Source organism: Lates calcarifer, linkage group LG15, assembly GCF_001640805.2.
Source record: "Lates calcarifer isolate ASB-BC8 linkage group LG15, TLL_Latcal_v3, whole genome shotgun sequence".
NCBI lineage: Eukaryota > Metazoa > Chordata > Actinopteri > Centropomidae > Lates > Lates calcarifer.
In genome coordinates this window covers 9,454,250-9,474,107 of record NC_066847.1, presented here as the reverse complement: position 1 = coordinate 9,474,107, position 19,858 = coordinate 9,454,250, and the positions used below count along the sequence as shown (strand labels likewise).

The 19,858-nt window shown below is 42.6% G+C and overlaps 1 protein-coding gene across 1 annotated transcript in view; it reads left to right on the top strand.

Moving 5' to 3' along the window:
* The window catches only part of erfl3 (Ets2 repressor factor like 3), a 50,103-nt gene that overhangs the window by 18,819 nt on the left and 11,426 nt on the right, over positions 1-19,858 (top strand). Inside the window, exon 2 of the mRNA XM_018672304.2 lies at positions 15,324-15,558. Within this exon, the coding sequence (XP_018527820.1) occupies positions 15,324-15,558 (235 nt within the window). The remainder of the gene's footprint in view (positions 1-15,323; positions 15,559-19,858) is intronic.

The window sequence follows — 19,858 nt, the reverse complement described above, 5'->3', positions numbered from 1 at the left end:
GGCACCAGAACTAGTTGGTTAGGTTTAGGGAAATATGAAGGTACAGGTCACAATAACTGCTTTCTCAAATTTAGAGGACCTTCGTCGTCATGGTTACAATACAAAATGTGCTTAAGGAAGGCTGAAACAATAATGACAATCTACCCCGGTCTATTCCTCATACAGACATTGCAGTTCTATCATCTGTCTTCCTCCTTTACTCTGGCCGTAATTTCTACAGCTGCTAGAGATTGCCTAACAATAAAATGTAATGATGGGTCGTAGTAAACATCTTCCACTGACGACCTACCTATGTTACAACGACTAGTTTCCACAACATCATAATTATGCTCTTGATTGCCTGAACGCTCTCCTCATAACTAGACCATTATCTGTTAATTTTTCATCTATTGATGCAGCACAGGCAAAAACTTTTTACTCAGTTCAGTTTAACAACAACAGTGCCACTGCTTCAGGACTATCCCACCAGAGCATTCAGAATACAGTAGTATAGTATATTATTTCTATCAGATATATTGTGATCTAGACTGTTTATATAAATTAGTTATGAGTTTATATAAATGAGAGAAATCAGATTCTGTAAGGAAAGTGGGAATGATGCCTTCACACACTAGTGGCATCCATCCAGGACAAATCACCACTTTATCTGATAAGCAGTTTTCCTATCAGAAGACACAATACAATTAAAAAGTATAGTAACTGCAGCTGCCTTGAAAGCTTGAGATAGGTCAGCAAAATATCTTAAGAATGAGCTTGGTACAGTTCACAGTTGGACACAGTTCCTGTTGTATGGAAACTATTAAGAGGACAAATGATGGAGCCAGCTGCAAGTATCTTGATTATAATGAGGCTATTTCTGGAAATGAGAGAAAATGTGTGTGCCAAGCTCACTGAATACTGAATGACTTGACGTTTTGCCACTGAGTTGACATCACCTGTCATCTGCAAATGTGTGAAAATTCAAGGCACTGTAGACACAGTTCTGTCTCAGTGTTTTAAAACAAAGCTGGAGCTCTAAGAAAGTGGCTGCTACTGCACTTTGAAACAAAGTGAGTGACTTTACCAGAAACCAAAGTCATCAGTTTCCTAACTTTACTACCTTTTGTACCAAAGCATATGATGTCCTTCACAGTTCAAATCCTATACCTGTAAATATTACACCAAGTCAGGGAGAGAGAAATGGAAATTATGCTCAGTGTGCTTTGCCAGAGGACCACACAAGGTCTGCAACAAGTTTGATAATCAGTTATTTGCTTGTGTTTTATCAAGCAAAATTAAATAAATCAACAGTTTCTGGTTACAGTCTCTTAAATGTGAGATTCAACTGTTTTCTTGAAAATATCAATGTAAACTGAATATCTTTTGGTTGTTGCAACAACAAAGTGAGGAAGACACAACTTGTGCTGGGCATTTTTCACCATCCTCCAACATTTGTCAGACTAAAAAACTCACTGATTAACGGAAAATATAATCCATTGTATTCCTAGTATTGACACAAATTGTGAATCAAAGCTGGATGTGTGGTTTAGACACTAAGCTTCACCTCTCATTAACTTTATGTTTTTTCTGCCAACTGCTCTGGGAGTTTTACTTCAAGGAAAGACAGTCTTACCCATACATTGATTTGTGGCGGCCCGCTGTAATATCAATGTTGACCGCCACGTATTGATTTTCTTTTTCTTTTTTTTAATATTTCAAAGGGGAAAAATCTTATTCCATTGTAGAGTTGTTCGCTGTTTACTCAGCCCCTCCTTGCCCTGCTCTCTCTCTCTCTCTCTCTCTCTCTCTCTCTCTCTCTCTCTCTCTCTCTCTCTCTCTCTCTCTCCCACAAACAAACACATTGACAGCAGACCCGTCTGTGAACGGCCCCTCCTCTTCATGCACACTCTGAATAAAAATATGATCAACTCGAGGGAGGAAGGATTGTTGTTGGCTTTTCCCCAGCAGAGGAGACGACCGGTCAAATTCCTGAATAGAATCCATCCAGAGTTGACGAATGATTAGTATCATGAACACCTCTGCATGAATTTGTCTAAAACTGATGCATTCAAGTCTTCAGATAAGTTACTAGCAAGTGTGTAAGTAGTCTAGCTACTAAGGATAGTTGTAAATTAATATTTATATACATTATAGTTGTTGAAGTTAGCAATATTGCCTGCTCATGCATGTTTGCTTCCTCAATCCAGATTAAAATTGAAAGATTTTTGAAAGGTGCTCATCCGGAGGAGGTGCAAGACACCCTGGACAAAAGGTATTAGCACAACAGAGTACCTAGAAACGCACACGTGGGAAAGCTGAACACACTGACCAGTGTGATTAGCCATCCAATTAATTTGTTTTTGAGTATTTCCAGGCTTCAACCCATGCTGCTGTGGTAGCTGAAGCAGCAAGAGAGGGTCAGGGAGGTATATCTGTAGCTAATGAAGAGAGAGATGTAAGAGAGGAGGAGGAGGAGGAGGAGGAGGAGGACAGCAGCCAACAAGCTGTTGTGGGTGAGCCAGCTAGGGCAGAAGCAACAGGTGACATTACTGAAAAAAGACTCAAATTTGTTTGACACGACATGAAGTGAAGGAGCGCTGCAAATAGAATCCAACCTCTGTGGGAAACACTGAAAAACACTTAATTGTGAAACAAAAACACATTGTGATATGATATTTTTGCCGACATAGCACATAGCAGATTTTTAAAAGAACAAGAACAACTCCTTCTAAACTGTTAGGCATCTGGTGTAAAGATCAGGTGTCTCGCCGTTTTGTCTCTCACTTGCCACCGTGCATCCAAAATGTTAATCCACTGCGGAATGTGTCGGCTTCAGATGCTAGACAGCAGGCCTCCTCGTGTATGTGTATTCGTGACTCACTTGTCTTTTACTTTGTTTCGTAACGTTGTTTATTTCATAACATTGTAGGAAGAGGAGGACAAAATCACAATACGAGCGCTCGCCGTCAAAGAGAGAGAGAGCAAGAGCGAGGCCTTGCTGCGTCTTTTTGACGTGCAGCATGTTATTCTCTTTCGAGCTCTTGTTTAACACAGGCCTTGTTGCCAGCTTGTTGCACGACCGCTGGGTTGGTTTATACTGGAGGCTTGTTTGCCTTGAGCAGCCCCCTGCTTTTGGAGATGGTGGAAAAGTTGCCAAGGCTAGTGGGCACACAGACACACACACACACACACTCTCTCTCTCTCTCATATAACACACACTTTATGCACACACACATATACGCTGTCATGTAGTGCAGAACTCTGTCTCCTGACGACTACCTGTTGCTGGCAGATTCAGCCTCCTACTCCTTTCTCCTCCCTGTTTCTCTCTATCCCTCGCTCACTCTGCTCCTGCCCTGCTCTTCCCTTTCTAATACCTGCTCTATTTGAGTCCGTGTTCCAGGCTTGAAAGGATTAATTGCCGTTTATGCTTTATTTTTTTGTTCTGTTCGTTTCTGGGGGGTTATTTTTAGGCCTTAAGTGTCTGGTTGCTAGGAGACAGTGTTAGAGAGAGAGCGGGAGAGAGAGGTAGCAGAATGGAGGAGAGTTTGCGTTGTGAAGGCTGAATTACAAACACATTCACGCACTGAGTCAGCACTGACGCACACTCACACACATAAATATACACGCACACACACACACACACTGGGTGTTTTAGTCTGTAGCTGTTATTGTGGACTTGTTTTTCTGGTTCTGTGTATCTTTTCAGCAGGTCTGAGCTGTGTGTGTGTCACTGTCATTTATGTTTGGAAATGCTGGCTCCTCTGCAGTGTCTGCTGTCACTTGCACACCTAAGTGAGTCTTGGTTGCACATGAATTTGAGTGCATGCTCATTTGTTTGAAAGACTGCTGCAACAAGTGTGCGTCAGTGTAACATTCTTGTCATATTGTTTGATCTCTCCAGTATACTTTTATTTCCCCATTTCCCACATGCCACAAATGTAATCATTTCTGAGTAGAAGTCATTATTATTTCTGGGTATTGCCTAAGTTGGTTTTGATTCTAGCCAGATTTGAGTGCGTATCAGAAATGACACACATGCACATACACAAACACACAGGAAGCAGATCTGTTGTTGTGGTGCATAACAGTTGCTAACATCCTGTCCCGCTCTAGTGGCACATTCCAGGAAACCACCTCCCAAAAGTGCCACCTGTCTCTTAGAGTAACACACACACACACACACACACCCTGACAGAAATATTGTTCGATCATGCCACACGACCCACTGACCTTTCAAATACACAGTGACCATCCAGTTGCATAATGTGAGTGATTGCAGTCGCATACCAACTGGCCCGTGGTCAAAGGCTCGGCAGTGTGGGCAAAAATTGTCTCAAGACAAAAATCTATAAATTTCATAACAAAATTCTCACATTATGGCTTCACATTATTGACTCAAGGGGACAAAGATAATAGGACTAGAAGCAACAATTGTTGTCATCATTGATTAGTCTCTGAACTATTTTGTCAAGTCATCCACTAAATGTTTGAATATATGTGAGTAAATAGTGAAAAATTGGATGAACAACATTTAACACTTAAAGAAGCAACCTTCTTTCTCTAGCTGTGAGCAGCATTTTTTGATGTTTCATAGACTGAACGATTGATTACTGAAAAAATAATTGGCAAATTAATGGGTAATGACAATGCTCATCAGTTGCAGCCCTAGAATTTAGAAAATACACACCATGCAGATATTGAAGTAATGGCGTAATATTTTTTCAAAATTAATTCCAAATCACTGCCCCTATTTGCTCCTACGCACAGAGGTGCACACACATTCAAACACACTCTTCCAGGCAGTAGTGAGTGTGGGCAGTGTGTTGTTGAACCAGAGGTGAAGTGTCAACTGGCAGCTCTCTGCCAAGCTGTTGGCTGGAGAAGTACATTAACACCAGACTGTGAGGTGGGGAGACAGAGTGAAGGAGAAGAGAGGCGCCTGTGGCCTGTAACACAGTTGTGCTAGACCTTAACTGCTTCTCCCTGGAAGTAACTAAATTATAAATTATTTGTTTAACATGGGAAAATTTGCATGTATTATAGTTGTGGTGCTCTGATGTATTTAATTCACTTTTAGTTCAGTTTTCAAGTGTTGATCTGTTGACTATAGTGCCACAAAACCCAACAACAGAACCACTTCTCCAGATTTTAAATTTGAGTGGTGAGGTCAGTATTCATTATTGGCAAATATGTAGAGGGGATTTCAGGTATAGATTGAGCACATCTTTGAAAGGGTGAAACTACCCAGTGTATAAAATCCCACTGTTGTTTAACACAGAAGATTTCATTAACAATAGGAGCAGGTACGAGGCTGTCACTGGGGTGTACTGTGATATCTTTAAATCTGGATCTGCCATTGTAGTTTCTGCTAATAAAAGATTCTGCTTAATTGCAGAATCTACAATTATAGAGGTGTAAGTTTTTATCTTGGTAATTTGCACCTTGGCTTGTGTTGAGTACAGTGTATAGAAGTAGTGTGTGTGTGTCTTTCTAAGGAGAGAAGTTAATGTCCTGGGAGCAGTGCGTCACTTTGGTGAGAGTAAATATACCTAACAGCGCCCTGAGAGCAACAGGACTCTTCTCTCACTGACACAATATTATTCTGCTGTTCTTAACACACTCTGGGGAACGTGAACTCACACACACACACAGAAACACAAACACACACTCTCCCACCAGGCGTGTTTATGAGTGTGATTACACAGAGAGAGGTTCAGTTGTCCAGCCCACCAGAGCACATCAGGTGCAGTGCCTTGGGGCTCTCTGTGTGTTGCGTGGACAGAGCTCAGTACTTTAGTTCGCAGGGTGCTCGTCCTACATGCGTTTGTGGCTGCCAGTGACTTTTTGCTCTTCCAGTCTTTTAGTTCCCGTGTGAAAAAGCTGGATAGGTGTGTGTGTGTGTATGTGTGTGTGTGTATGTGTGTGTGTGTGTGTGTGTGTGTGTGTGTGTGCACGCCTTTTCTTGGAGCTCCCATGTGAAAGAACTGCTTGTTGTGTGTATATGTTGCTAGTTACATGGGCTGTATAGTGTGCTAAGTTGTCCCATGTGGTTGAGCACTAGACTAGACACAGCCTAAAATTAAGCTCTCACCAACAGGCTCAGCCTCTGTGGAAACCAGGCCTCTCTTAAGTGATCAAATATTCATTGAGTTAGTTTTATCTAATGTTTAACTTGTTTTTTTCTTTATTTTTGTTCTCAGTGGTAATAAACAAACCCTACATTTGGCGTCATTTTCAAGCACACAGTATGTTTTAGATTAATTTCACTGCTGTTTAAAATTAACTTTAAACTTTCTTTTGTTGCCAAAGTTTTTGTAGTTGTTACAAAGTTGTTACATTTTAACAAAAATACCTATTAGAGAGATTTAAAACATCCTTTACTGCACTAGCACATTTTGCTAAGATAACTTAGCTACTTAGCTAATTAACTAACTATAGCAAGTTTGAAATCTAATCTCTATCTAGTCTCTTCCAAACACTTGAAAGCCTTGCCTCAATTAATTGATATTTGAATTTTGTTGACTTTGTGACTTACTAAGTCATTTACAGTCTCACAGTCGAGTTTGTGGACTAGATGTGGAGAGGCTGCAGCAGAAGAAGAGAGGATCCCAATGGATGCTGATGGCTTTTTTTTTTTTCTTCCTTTCTTGCTCCTCCCCTGCAATTTCCTGGAAAAGACGTCTGTCTGTTCACTGCAAGACAAGCTATACAGCGCTAAGCCAAGAGACCAAATCATTCATCTTACATCATGTCCTTCTCATTCTTTGTCCCACTTGTGCCCTCATCTCCTCCTCCTCTTCCTCCTTCAGCACTTCTGTACTTTCTCTCCTCTCTCCATACATGTTGTGTGTTCTCTCTCTCTCTCTCTCTCTTGCTCTTCCACTGTTGAACAATAACCCCACTGTGTGTGTGTGTGTGTGTGCGTGTGTGTGTGTGTGTGTGTGGGGTGCTATTATTGGCCCCTCCAAGGCCACAAAGCTCTCTCCTCTCTCCTGCTCTTTCTCTGTTTCTCTTTTCTGCAGCTATATGGCAGTGAGTAAGAGCCTATAGAAAATGTAGTGACTGTAGTGACCTCTAAGAATAGTTGAGCAGCCTACGAGGCTTACATGTTTTTGTGTGTGGTGTGTGTGTTTAACCCCTCCTGGCACACAGGTGAGGCAGGGGGCATGAAGGACCTTCAGTAGTTCTTCCAAGGGAAATAGTCTCCATTTTGATTATTCACACCACAACCCACATCTCCCTGGAAGATTGTCTCCAAACCAGTAAAATCTACTCAGCATGCTTAAATAAAACCACACTGATTACTCAAACAACTTGCATACTTATTCATCACTGTCTAACTCAAGTTCTACAGAATCAAAAGAAAGACAGTGTGAAATTAAAATGGAAACTAAGCCCAACAGTCAACAGTTATTCTTCTAATCTGCATGTCCTCTAGACATTTCCACTTGTTACAGCTTTAAACATCTGATTCTACCATGTTGTCTTGAGTAGATATGAGCTCTAAAGAAACATGCAGCCACACACTGAAACATTTTTCTCAAACTTGGATTTTAGTTTGAAAATCCAGTTTTTAGTCAGCCAGTCCAGAACAACGTCAAACCAAAGACTGATCCTTGTAGTTAAAGATGATTGCAGATAATTAATCAGAAAGTGTTTTAATGATCAAGTAATTGGCATGCAATTTTAAAAAAACAAAAATGCCAGAAGTTCTCCACTCCCAGTCAGTCAGATGTCCGTATTTACTACATTTACTAGTCTTTTATGATAGAATTTTAAAAAGATATTTAGGTTTTGAACTGAAGTGCAGAAAGTTTCTTTTATAGACTTAAAACCAGATTAATTGATAATGAAAATCATTATTATTTGCATCTCTACTTGTCCCTCTCTTATACAACAAGCATTAGACATTTAGCTCATGATAATACCTAACATTTTCATAGAATATTATTTTGAGTTAAAAGTTCTCTTCCATATTATAAATTTTTCCCATCCGTGCTTTTCTCATATCTCCAGCTGTGTGTTGTTTTTTATGTCATTTTCTGTCTGTCTTTCTCTCTCTCTGTCTCACTCTCTAGTCCTCCTTTAGTATGGGCCTAATGAATTTTTAATGGACTTGGTGGGAAGAGTCCAGACACTTTGGGATTCAGGCGTATGGGCTCTGATTACCCTCCTCCTCCTCCTCCTCCAGCAGAGCCCACCCTTTCGCTCTTACTTTCTCTGTCTCACTCTCCAAATCTTTTATTATCCCTCCATCCCTCCCCTCCACCTCCTAGTCTTGTGTTTCTTGTCTTCTCTGCTCAGCGCTTCGGGCAGTTTCACTCATCCTGAGCAGCTGTGACAAAGACAGGGCTGTGTATGCTTGTTTATGAATGTGCTATAGGCAAATACTGACTGTCTCTAAATATTTAGTGCTTTTTCAGACTCTCAGAGCCGACGGTGACCTCACCCCTCCTCGACCTCACCCCTCCTCACCCTCACCCACACACACACTTGCACTGGTCGTTTCCCACATCCACACTAAAGCTGAGTTGGGTTAAAGTACTACGGTGCCAGCCAACTGCCGCTAATGGCTGTTCAGAGGCCCTGGCCCTGTGTAAAAAACCCTGAGTCTGCAGCTCCGCTGTTAGTTTGGCACAGGCCTGTCAGTTGATTTGCTGCTGAGTAGCACTCGCAGATCTGGGAATCTCTCCTCCTCATCTCTTTTCTCACTCTACTACTTTGTCCGGCTGCCCGTCTGTCTCTGCCTCCTTCCCATCAGACCTTGCTCTCCTTGACACCTTGATGATCTGCTCAGTTGTTTCTGTGAGGCTGTGCAGTTGCAACTAAATATGATTTTCCCAATTAACTAATGAAGCATTTTGTCTATACAGTATCAGAAAATAGTAGGGAATTTACCCATAATAATTCTTTATAGAAAAAAACCAGCATCTTCAAATACAGTTTTATTTGTTTACGTGAAAGTGGCTGCAGGAACATGTATGTTCTGCAGAGTACCTTAAATTGTCATATATGTTAAAGAGACACAGCAAATCAACACAATTAAAGAGGTGCACCTGGAGAATGTTGTGGTGTTTTTGCTTGTTAAAAATGACAGTTAAATAATTTACTAGTTGCTTCAGCTCTAAAATGTTTTCGCAAGTAGTGTTGTCAGAGGAGCTTTTGAAAGAACACAAGACAAGACAAGAATTAAGGATGATAGAAACTGAAACGACAGATCAAATGAATTATGAACTTTAAGAAATAGGACATGAACTCATGAAACTGTGCCAAAATGCAGCAAGCAACCACAGGCAATTCTAAGGGCAACACAAGTTGCTGGTTGCCCAGCTTTAACACTGTATCCAGTCCCTCACCGGCTCTCTGTATCTTCTCAAGTCTTTTGTCATGTTCTCTTTCTTTTCTTTCTCTTTCCCTCTTTTATCACTCAGTTGCTTTCATCTTCACTGACCTCCCCCACACCTCCTCCGCCTCTCCTCTCATGGTGTGTGTGTGAGAGTGGAGGTCATTGTTGGCCTGCCGAGCTGCACACATAGCTGGAATAGCAGCAGTGTTAGAAGTCTGCTAGGGGCCTGCCACTAAGATCACACAGAGGAAAAGAGGCATCCGCACTCCTAGAGAAAGAGAGAGAGAGAAAGAGAGGTGGGGGAGGAAGAGGAGGAGGGGAATGAGAAGGAGAGGGAGTTGGAGGGAGGGGTGGGGGGTAAGCAATCTGACCAGGATGACAACAGACTACCAGACGAGCTATGATCTCATCGCTCCCTTAATCCCCCCCCCCCTCTTCCTTCCCTCCATCCATCCACCCCCTCTCTCCTCTCCCACTCCTGCCATTGTCTGTCTTTCTCTCTCTTCCCACTCTTGTTTCCCCAATCTCCCTCCCCGTCTCTTTTTCTCTCCTACTTTCTTTTCTCTGCTCTCTGCTCGTCCCAGTGCTCACCCCATCTCGTCTTGCCTTCTTCCCTTTCACTCCACACCCACCACCCCCACTCTCCCTCCTACACTCCCTCCCTCCCTTCGACCTCCTCCTCTTCATCCCCTTTGCATCACTTTCTACCACCTGCCCCTCACTTGTTCCAACTCACAACACACACAGCACACACAGAGTTCTTGACGCACTTGCACTCTCTCTAGTGTCCCAGGGCAGAGATTAGGCGCACCCCTATCGTCAACCCTCCACACCAGTCTCTACATTATTGATGCCGAGTCTGTCTATGTGTATATGTGTGTATGTGTGTGTGAGAGACAGAGAGAGAGAGTGTGTGAGGCCTGCATGCTGTAATGGCTATCTGGTGTCTCCCCTGGGAGGGAGGGAGGAAAGGGGGCGGGGATGAGGGGGGAAAGGAGCCAAAGAGAGGGAGAGTTGAGGTCAGAGAGGTTAAGTGTGGTGGTGGTGGTGGGGGTTAGGTCATGCTCTGCAGGCTCTTCCTCACTCTTTCTGTCCTCCCTCGCCCTCTTCTTCATCCTGATGCACAGCTTTACACAGATAGTATGCTCTCTCTCTCTCACACACACACACTTTTTTTTTCAAATTCCAGCTGAAATTCTCCTATTGGGTGTACGAGGCTGATGAAACGTATCAGAGTTTGTGTGTGTGATAGCTGATCCAGTGTGAGTCAGGACAGCTCAGCCTGGGTTGGAGTCTGGGTGGAGAGAAGGACAAAGACACCTGTTCTTGCTCTCAGCATTCCTCTAAACATAATCCCTGCCATCTCACACACACACTGACACACTCACACACACACACAAACACACACACACACACACACACACACACACACAGTGACAAAAGTTGCTGTTGTATTGTCTTCAAACTATGCAACATGGCCTCTTTGATGTAAAGGTTTTGACAGGCAACCTGATGAGTTATGCAAAGTACCCGACACCCTGACATGTTATATGTACACACACCTGGGCACTGTACTGGTACCTCCATTTATCTACACAGTTGCCTTGATATACCCTGTTGCTGATGACAGTAAATCATGCGTCATTTCAGGTAGAGACTGTCCTCTTGCCTTTATTCACACACACACACACACACACACACACAGCGCGGCTGCTGGTCCTCCCAAGTATTTACAAGAGATCAGTTTCACTCAGTGACCTGAAATATGATGTGTGTGTATAATGACCTCTGTGGTCCAGGCCAAAGTCAAAAAGATCATCACAGATGCATCTACACAGATATACACATGCAGATAAAGTCACTGACTGCACAAACAATTGTAGTATAGCAGGTTAAAAGAGGTGTTTTTAATCTCAGTCTCACGTCTGTTTGATGAGCTTTGCTGGCTCATTTACACGCAGACAGTTACTCACACAGTGCAAACTCCCAATACTAAACAGTCATCTACTGTTGGCCCCTGAGCAGCATCAGTGGAGCAGTTGCAGGCTCGACAGCAGCACAGCAGGGTCAGTGGTTAAGAGACAGTCAGCGCTACTCATTTATTCATCTCAGTTGTGGCATTTGATCAGCCACCTCTTGACTTGACATACATCACTTTTCTCTGACACAGTCACAGTCAGTTTGGTATGTCTGGAAACACTGTGTCGTCCTCTGCAGTCAGAGAGCGTGTTTGTGGGTGATTATGTGTTATTGTTTGAGGAGCACGCTCAGCCGTGCTGGGACGTTTATGTTAGCCCTTGGTGTGTTCCTCTGTGATTGTAGTTCACTTGGGGTTTGATCGTGCCACAAGTGTTTGTTCAAATGTTTGAGAGAGAAAAGAGGAGGTGGAGGGTGGGAAGAGAAAAAGGAAATAAAATGACAGTGAGGGCTGTTTCAGTTGCATGCTAACTGCTACCTACATATGCAGGCCTGGAAAGTCTGAGAAATTACATGACACAGACAACGCAGTTTTTACACCCATGGTCATTTCACACATTGTGATGTTTGTTACAAGAAACAATAATCTGTAGTTTCAGTGAAGTGGCTAAGCTGCCTGCACAGCCTGCTTGTTGATGTCTCGTTGGCCACCTACTATCTGCATAATACTTGACGCTGATAAAATCCTGTCTGGATTTTGGAGATGGAAAAATGTGTAGGCATCTTGTACATTGTTTGACTGATATTCAGAAATCTTTATTTTGAATTGCAAAAAATGTCTCCTGAGTAGGTGGGACAGCTGAGTGATTCATTGACCGTGCCTCGCAAATACACCACTCTAGAGGAAAACCATCAAGAAGTGGTTGTGGTGAGGAATAAGTAGTAGCCTACATTTAATGAGTAAGAAGACACATGGGAAGATAACTTTCCTCTCAGCCTGTTTTTAACAAAAAACTGTCTGCCCCTGCTCGATCACTTACACAGCATAAGAGACCAAAATTAATAAAAGAAGTTAACTCATGTTGATTAAAAGCTCCAGTGGCGACACTTACATACAGATTTATAGATACAATATCTGGCAGATGTGCTATCAACATTATTTAGTGTTATGCAACAGTGACTAAATGGTAAGTGCAGCAGAGATTATCAGGGCTATCTATCTCCGCCTCAGGCTGTCGTCCAGCAAATCCATTGACAGGCCTGCACATTCATAATCTGATGATTTGGGCCTGTTTGTTTCCCAGTCTCCAGCCCAGCCCATCTCATTTCCTCTGTTGCCATTTGTATGCCGTGCAGTTAAAGACATTGCATTGCAGACACTGGCCTCATGCTAGCCTTACATGTCCTTCCACATCCTCTTAAATTAAGATGTAATAGAAAATTCAACCAAGTAGAAAAATAGAAACCCCTGCCCATTGTAAAGCAGCAGCCCTGTCGTTAATGCCGCTTTTCTGAAGTTTACAGCTTTTAATCAGTGTTGACAGTGTCACAGGAGTATTCATTTAACTCTGGCTGCTTTTAAAGGTGTAGCCTAGTTTATAGTTTTATTTTATTGTGTTATATTAGAGTGTTCGTTTTTTATTCCTCCTCCACATGTGTAAATGTAACACCACTACAGCCTTAAAAAAAGTATAAAAAGAGCAAAAACTGTAAGGTAGCATTTATGGAAAGATGAGTATATTGTATTGCATTGCATCAGACAGATAATTCAAATTTTCTGGTTGTTCAGTGTAATGTGACGCTTAAAAAATATTTGCACCAAACATTACAGACTAACATCAGCGGAACTGATAGGCATTAAATGTCCCGTACAATGACACTTAAGCAGGGTTGATGCCGTTTTCTTTGGTGACTCAACCTTCTCACTTCACTTTGTGTTTATTAGTGCTGAGAGGGTGATTGTGGATAAAATAAAATCCAGACCAGGCTATATCTGGCTGAATATTACACTTTAATAGTCTGTTTTGCTCGGTCGTGTCAAATTTTCTTGACCACCCAGGCAACAGAATGTTAGTGGGAGACTTGCACAAACATTTTCAAACACGCGCGCTGGCACGTAAACTCTTTCAAACTCGTACATTTGGGCGCACACATGCTCATACAAACAGTCATATACCCACGCCCACGGTCTCAGTCTGTGTCTCTTACTCTGCGTTTCCTTTGAGCAGCGGGGTGGAGAGAGATGGAGGGATAGACAGGAGAGATGACTGGCCATGTTGTTTTCCTCCGGTCATAGGAAAGAGTGACTGCATAAGAGGAAAGAGGTGGAGGAGAGGTGGAAAGGTTTTTCATGTGCCTAACTGTTCCACGAAGCCCACTAACACTACAACTTTTAGTGTTATAGTTTCAGTGTGTGTGTGTGTGTGTGTGTTTCCTGTGAATAGCTACTGTGGTGAGGTGGTGACCTCATGACAGTAGAGGAATGTGGTTCATATGTTGGTACCCTTTCTCTTAAAAAACACAATTTACTCTGAAATAAGTTGAAACTGGTAAAAGTAATTGGCATCCAATATTCTCCGTCCAATAGAACGGACATATTTTTGATGTAGGATATTATTTAATGTAATTCAACAAATGAAAATGGCATTGACCTGCAACTGAGACAGAGCTCTGACACTGGGCAATGTGTTTTGATGCTAAAGCCGTGATAAAATCTTCTGATCTCATTGTACCCAGCGCAGATTCAAGGCAACCTATACCAGATACAGCAAAGTAACACCATAATATAACTGAGCCTCCTCCATGTTTCACAGTTGGAGATAGTGTTCTTTTATTTCAAAGATTTGTTTTGTTTTTTTTTCATCTGTGAACATAGAGCTGATGTGACTCAACCTAAAGCTCAACTTTTGTTTCGGATTCTTTTTCAAAAGTGGTACCTTCTACCTTCCATGGAGCCTTTTTTCATTCACAAAGTGACATTGTGTGACCGGACATTGATCTCAGAGGTGTGCCTGTATCTGTTATGAAGTTTTGCTTGTCCTTTTTCCACCATTTGAACTCTCCCTCTGTTCAATCTGATGTCAGTTTTCTTCCACAGAGGTCCACAGAGGTTAGCTAAAGCCCCGCCTTAGACTCCCTAATAGCTTTACCTTGACCATGCTTGCTGATTATTTTCTTCCTTTGTCCTCAGAAAGCTCTCTTCTTTTCTTTCTCTTTTCAGCATGGTGCACACAATGATACCAAACAGCACTTTGAGCACTGAGGCAGAGACCTGTAATACTAATTGAAGTCAATAGTCTTCTTGAAATATCACTGCCACTTATCACCAGTAATTTTGTGTAGTCCATTTTATAAGTTCTTTGTAGAATAGCTTTTTATTACAGCTTCCTTGTTTTATTCTGTGGCACACAAAAGACATGCAAGTATGCATGACAAAAAGAGCTTTTAATTTCAACAGCACTTTTCTGGAAGAACAAAACGTTTTTTCAGTGAGGAGTAAGGGTGCCAACACTCTGGCCACCTAGGCGGTCTAATAAGCTCAAGAGAACTTACATATAGCTGCATCCTTGCAGGTCAGGGCATGTTACAGTGCTCCTCATGCCATTGTTTGTGAGATCTATTACCTCATTCACTCTCTCTCTCTTCTCTTCACTTTTTCCTGCCCTTCCTCTCATTCTCCGCTTTGTCAAACCGTCCAGTTAAAGAGAAATTGCTTGCAATTGCAGGGAAGACTCAAGACTGGCAGTGAAGTCAGCTAGAGGCAATGTTTAGTATGATTGTGAGGACACTCCAGTGTGTTCTTTACTAAGCTGCACTGTTGTATGTGATCTGTACTCGGTTAGACTGGTGTAATCCTCTTTTCTGTTATAGAACAAACACCACTCACCTGAAACAGCCACAACTTCTTGTGCCTTGCTTTGAAGCAGTTTTCTATAGTCTGGTTTTCTCTACAGAGACAAAAGTGACCCACTTTGTTTCACATGTCCCTCAAAAAGATGTGTTTTCAGAATAATAGATATGACTTGTTTTCTCAGCTGCCCCACACTAACCCTCAGTTCTCTTTATCTCTTTGTTTCAGGGTTTGCCTTTCCAGAATGGGCTTACAAGCCCGAGTCAAGCCCCGGGTCCAGGCAGATCCAGCTGTGGCACTTCATCCTGGAACTGCTTAGGAAAGAGGAGTACCACGACGTCATTGCCTGGCAGGGGGACTATGGCGAGTTTGTCATCAAGGACCCAGACGAGGTGGCCCGGCTGTGGGGGGCGAGGAAGTGTAAACCCCAGATGAACTATGATAAACTGAGCAGGGCGCTGAGGTATGGTGACAGGAAGACTGACTATGCTTGCTGCTGTGATTATCTGTATGTGGGAGTGTGTATTTATTCATAGTTATTTGCTCCAAGTCTTGACCTTTAACTACTTTTTCGGTGGGGACCAGATGAGCTGTTTTCCAAAAAGCTTAATTACGCTACAGTAATAATGATCATGATAAGTATCTCACATGGTGACATAAATAGCCCACATGCTCCCGATGAATCACTTATTGACTTAGACCTCGCAATCAAATCACATGAAACAGTATTGTTGTCTATTTAGAAGAGCCAAGGCACAAATATAGATCCATGTTGCACTTTGAACAGTGTGTCGTTATTAAGTAGGAGGAAGAAAATTAAGATTCACCCACTGGTTAAGGGCCAGACAAAGAGTGATTCAAAGATCTTTATGAATCAGCATCTTCACACGGGTTAGGAAAATAGGTTGGGTCCCCTCTGAAACTAGGCCTGATGAGCGAGCTTGCAGTCAGAGCTGGTCGCCCAACATTTTAACACAGGCCTGTGGATGTGGTGCATTGTCACTTGGGCAGCAGGCACAAGCAGGGGCTTGGTGGACTGACTGCTGGGTGGTTCAAAATGAGCCTGAGATAGCATGGTTTGTGAAGCACAAACAAATACATCGTCACTGTTGGGCTGAAATTGCTCCTTTTCCAGATAATTCAAAAAGAGCTGGCCAACCTCGACTAAGGCTGTTGGCAGGAATATTTTAGGAACCCCTTAACCTGGCTTTGAAGGACACAGACTTAGAAGACTTGTCTTTCCTTTTCTGGTAATTTTATGGGGCATTTTATCCCTTTATTTGATAGCTGACAGTTTAGAGATCAGAGGAAATGAGAGGAGAGAGATGGGGCTCCTAAGCCATACCAAGGTGCCCTGACTTTCCTCTCTCTTTGGTGGAGGTCACTGAAGTACTGAAAAGGATTTGCAGTGGCATGATGCAAGAGTTGAATGAGATTTGTCTGGATTGGTACAGCTGGACTGTTGTAGTGAAGAGGAAACTGAGCCTGTAGGCGATTTTACACATTTATCTATGTTCCAAACCTCACCTGTGGTCCTGAACTCCTGATGTCTCTAAAATTTGAAGCCAGGCATACTGTGATCTCCTTCGCAGTGGCAATGTGGTTTCCATTTGCAAAAAGGATGTGTGCACAGGATGAGTGCACATGCAGTTAAACTAGCGCCGGTGCAAATATTTAGTAAATGAGATTATGACACAGACACCCCCTGAGGCTACACTCATTGCAAAGAAACATTCTGTAATCCAGACTGAGAATACCACCTGTGACCCTGGCAGTTTACAGCGCTGACCTGCTGGAAGCATTTCATTCAGACCCACAGATCCCATAGCTTTGACTCTCTGGCTCTGTTTCACCCAGACATGCCATTAGTCATGTCTGCCAGGGCACTAATAGCACTTAACCAAGTCTTTAATACTGTTGCAAGACTGACCCCTGGCCTACCATTATGCTCCAAGTAGAGTTACAACACTGACCCATTTGACAGGTCACACCTTTATACCTTTTTGGTTAAAATTATATCCAGAGCTCAGCCAAGCTCATTAGCATGTTACAACAGGGATTTGGCGCAGTTTTGGTAATGAACCTAGCTACAAGTTCAGGTATAAATAGCACATGAAAATATGACTCATGCAATATCATGGTAAGTGTAGGTGTGACAGCCACTGCCAAGATGTGTTGATCAAACACAGAGGAGGCAGAAGTTTCCTTTACCACTTTATTGGTGGGTTTAAGGGTGGCTGAGGGTGTGGTCTGTAAACTTCCCTCTCTGCAGGCTGAACTGTGTCTGTGTGACTCTTGCAGACAACTCGTCAAAGTTTAGAAATCCCCACTTGAAATCCTCTTTAAAGTCTCACTTCCTCGCTTTCACTGTTTCTTTAGTTTGAGAGGTTTCCTCTAAATCTTCTTTAGGAAGGGCAAGGAGGCGCTGTGTTTCCAGACGTAACAATTAGGGCAGCAAAAAGGTAGTTTAGGCTTGCTCTTGTCCCTTTCTCTTTCTTTTCTCCACTTGGTAGTTTGTCTGCTGAGGTGACCAGGTGAGATACTCATGCTCATGCGTATCACGTGATTGCACAAGTCCACTCTCACATTAGGAATCTTTTGAATCGAATCATAAGGCTTTCTGGCTCATTGTTCATAGTGTATAGGTGGACACCATCATCCTTAGACTTTATCATCTGATTTGGATGTCTGTGATTATTTTTGCTTCACAGACCTTTTTTGATTGAATCCTGTGTTTGGCTGCTTTTTCCTCTGTCTACATCTGCTCTGCTGACCATCCAATCAGGTTTTCTTAATTATGAGAAAATCAGATTGGACTGAAATGTCAATAAAGGAAATTGCTTCTAGGCCAACAAAATAGTAGGGATATTGAAATGGAGAAAAGTCTCATAAAAAAGATAAAATATGAGCTACACAACAGATGCTTTTAATCATGTTTGTGCTTTTGGTTTTTAGTTTACAGTATCATTGATTATAGAAATATCTGATAAAGGATGCATGTAATCAGTTTTGGGACCTGTACTTAGCACACTCAGCACATTAAAGTTCAGTCTTACAGACATCACACTGTCCCTGGGGAACTCCTCTCAGCCGATACCAGTTGTGGTAAGCACAAGATCTCATTCACTGGTCTTGTATCCCCTGTTTGTTGTCTACACTCAAACAGGGCCAAGATTACACTAAGCACTTTAAAGAAAGCCACACAGGTCATTAATGGAGGGAAATGCATTGAATTACTCAGTTTAGGGGAGGGAGGGCTTATGTATGCTCATTTACACTGGTGAGATTAAGATATCGCCTGTTACAGATGGGACCTATGAGGACAGAGGGAATTAACATGGACGACTAATGTGTGCCTACATGTAATAAGACTTGGAGGCTGGATTTAGAATTTCTGAATTAGAGAGAAAAAGAATGTGGATGGGGATACTTGTGGCCAGGGTGTGTATTTATAGCATGTCCATCCTCTAGAGCTGTAACAGATTTCAAGCTTAGGCTGCAGTAAGTGCTTATATATAGCGGGTCTTAGTGCCCTCTGATGGACTGGCCTTAGAGCCTGATTAGCAACAGGTTTTCTACACAGGAATTTCCCCCTCTGGCTCTCTGGTGTGTCCTCATCCACCCTCCAACAGCCAGGTTGTCTCTCTCTGTGCCTATAAATTGAACACAGTCACTTCAGACTCGGCAGTGAGGAGGACAGTCAACAAAACAACAGACACATGCACACACCCACGTCCATGTTGTCACCTGATTTGACACCAGGGCTGTCGTCAACCTCAAGAGACACTGGAAATTAAGCCTCTCAGGACGCACATCAATAGTAATGTGGCAAGAGGATTAATGACACTAAAGATTAATGAAGTTATAAAAGAGGCACACAAGCACACACGTGCATGGTAACAATCCCCATATGGAGCAAACTGTTGGATTGCAGGCCACCTTGTGCCCCCTCATATGGAGAAAACCTGGAGTCTGCTAATATTGGAGACCACAGTTGGCATGTGGCAATTAGCACACACACACATGCTCACACACTTGAAAAGGCATGTGTGTTTTGAAGTGTTCTTTTTATCACTTAGCCTTTGTAATTAATATTTTTACCTCCCTGGTCTTATTCTTTCCTGTCTGCCGTGCACATGGTGGAAATTCCCTTAAAAATCAGGACCGCTGTTATTGTGTGTGTGGACATGTGCGTATTTGTTGGCTTTCCGTTGAGAGGGCACAGCCTCGGTCCATGCGTCATCTTGGCCTCCCGCTCCCACGGCCGCTGTGAAATTCCCACTCCTGTTGAGAGGATTACACTCACACTGCGCCAGTGTGTGTTTACGTGCAAGCATGTGCCCATTTAGTGTGCATGTCAGTGTTGGGGGAGAGAGGCCTGTCATGTCATATCCTTGTCTTTTAATTTATAAGTGAATGAGTTTGTTTTTCTGTCTTGTTGCAAAGAATCAAATAAAGTAATACTGTTAAGGCCTGTGGCTGTCGTCCAAAGTGTGTCAGATCCTGCATGGATTCAGCTCTATATTCAAGTCCTACTCTCCCTCTGCTTGGATATTCCTCAGCCTTTGAGGTCAGTGATGTCTGACATTTTTAGTACGAGTAATCTTTAACCCTCAGCTGGATTTTAATAATGAGGGATCATGTCATAGGACAAGGAAGTAAAGCCCTTCCTCTGATTCCCTGTACCACAGCTTGCTCATAAATGAGACTTGTCCTGATCGACAAAGGAGAGTACGGGAAATGAAGCCTGTTGCCAATCAGTC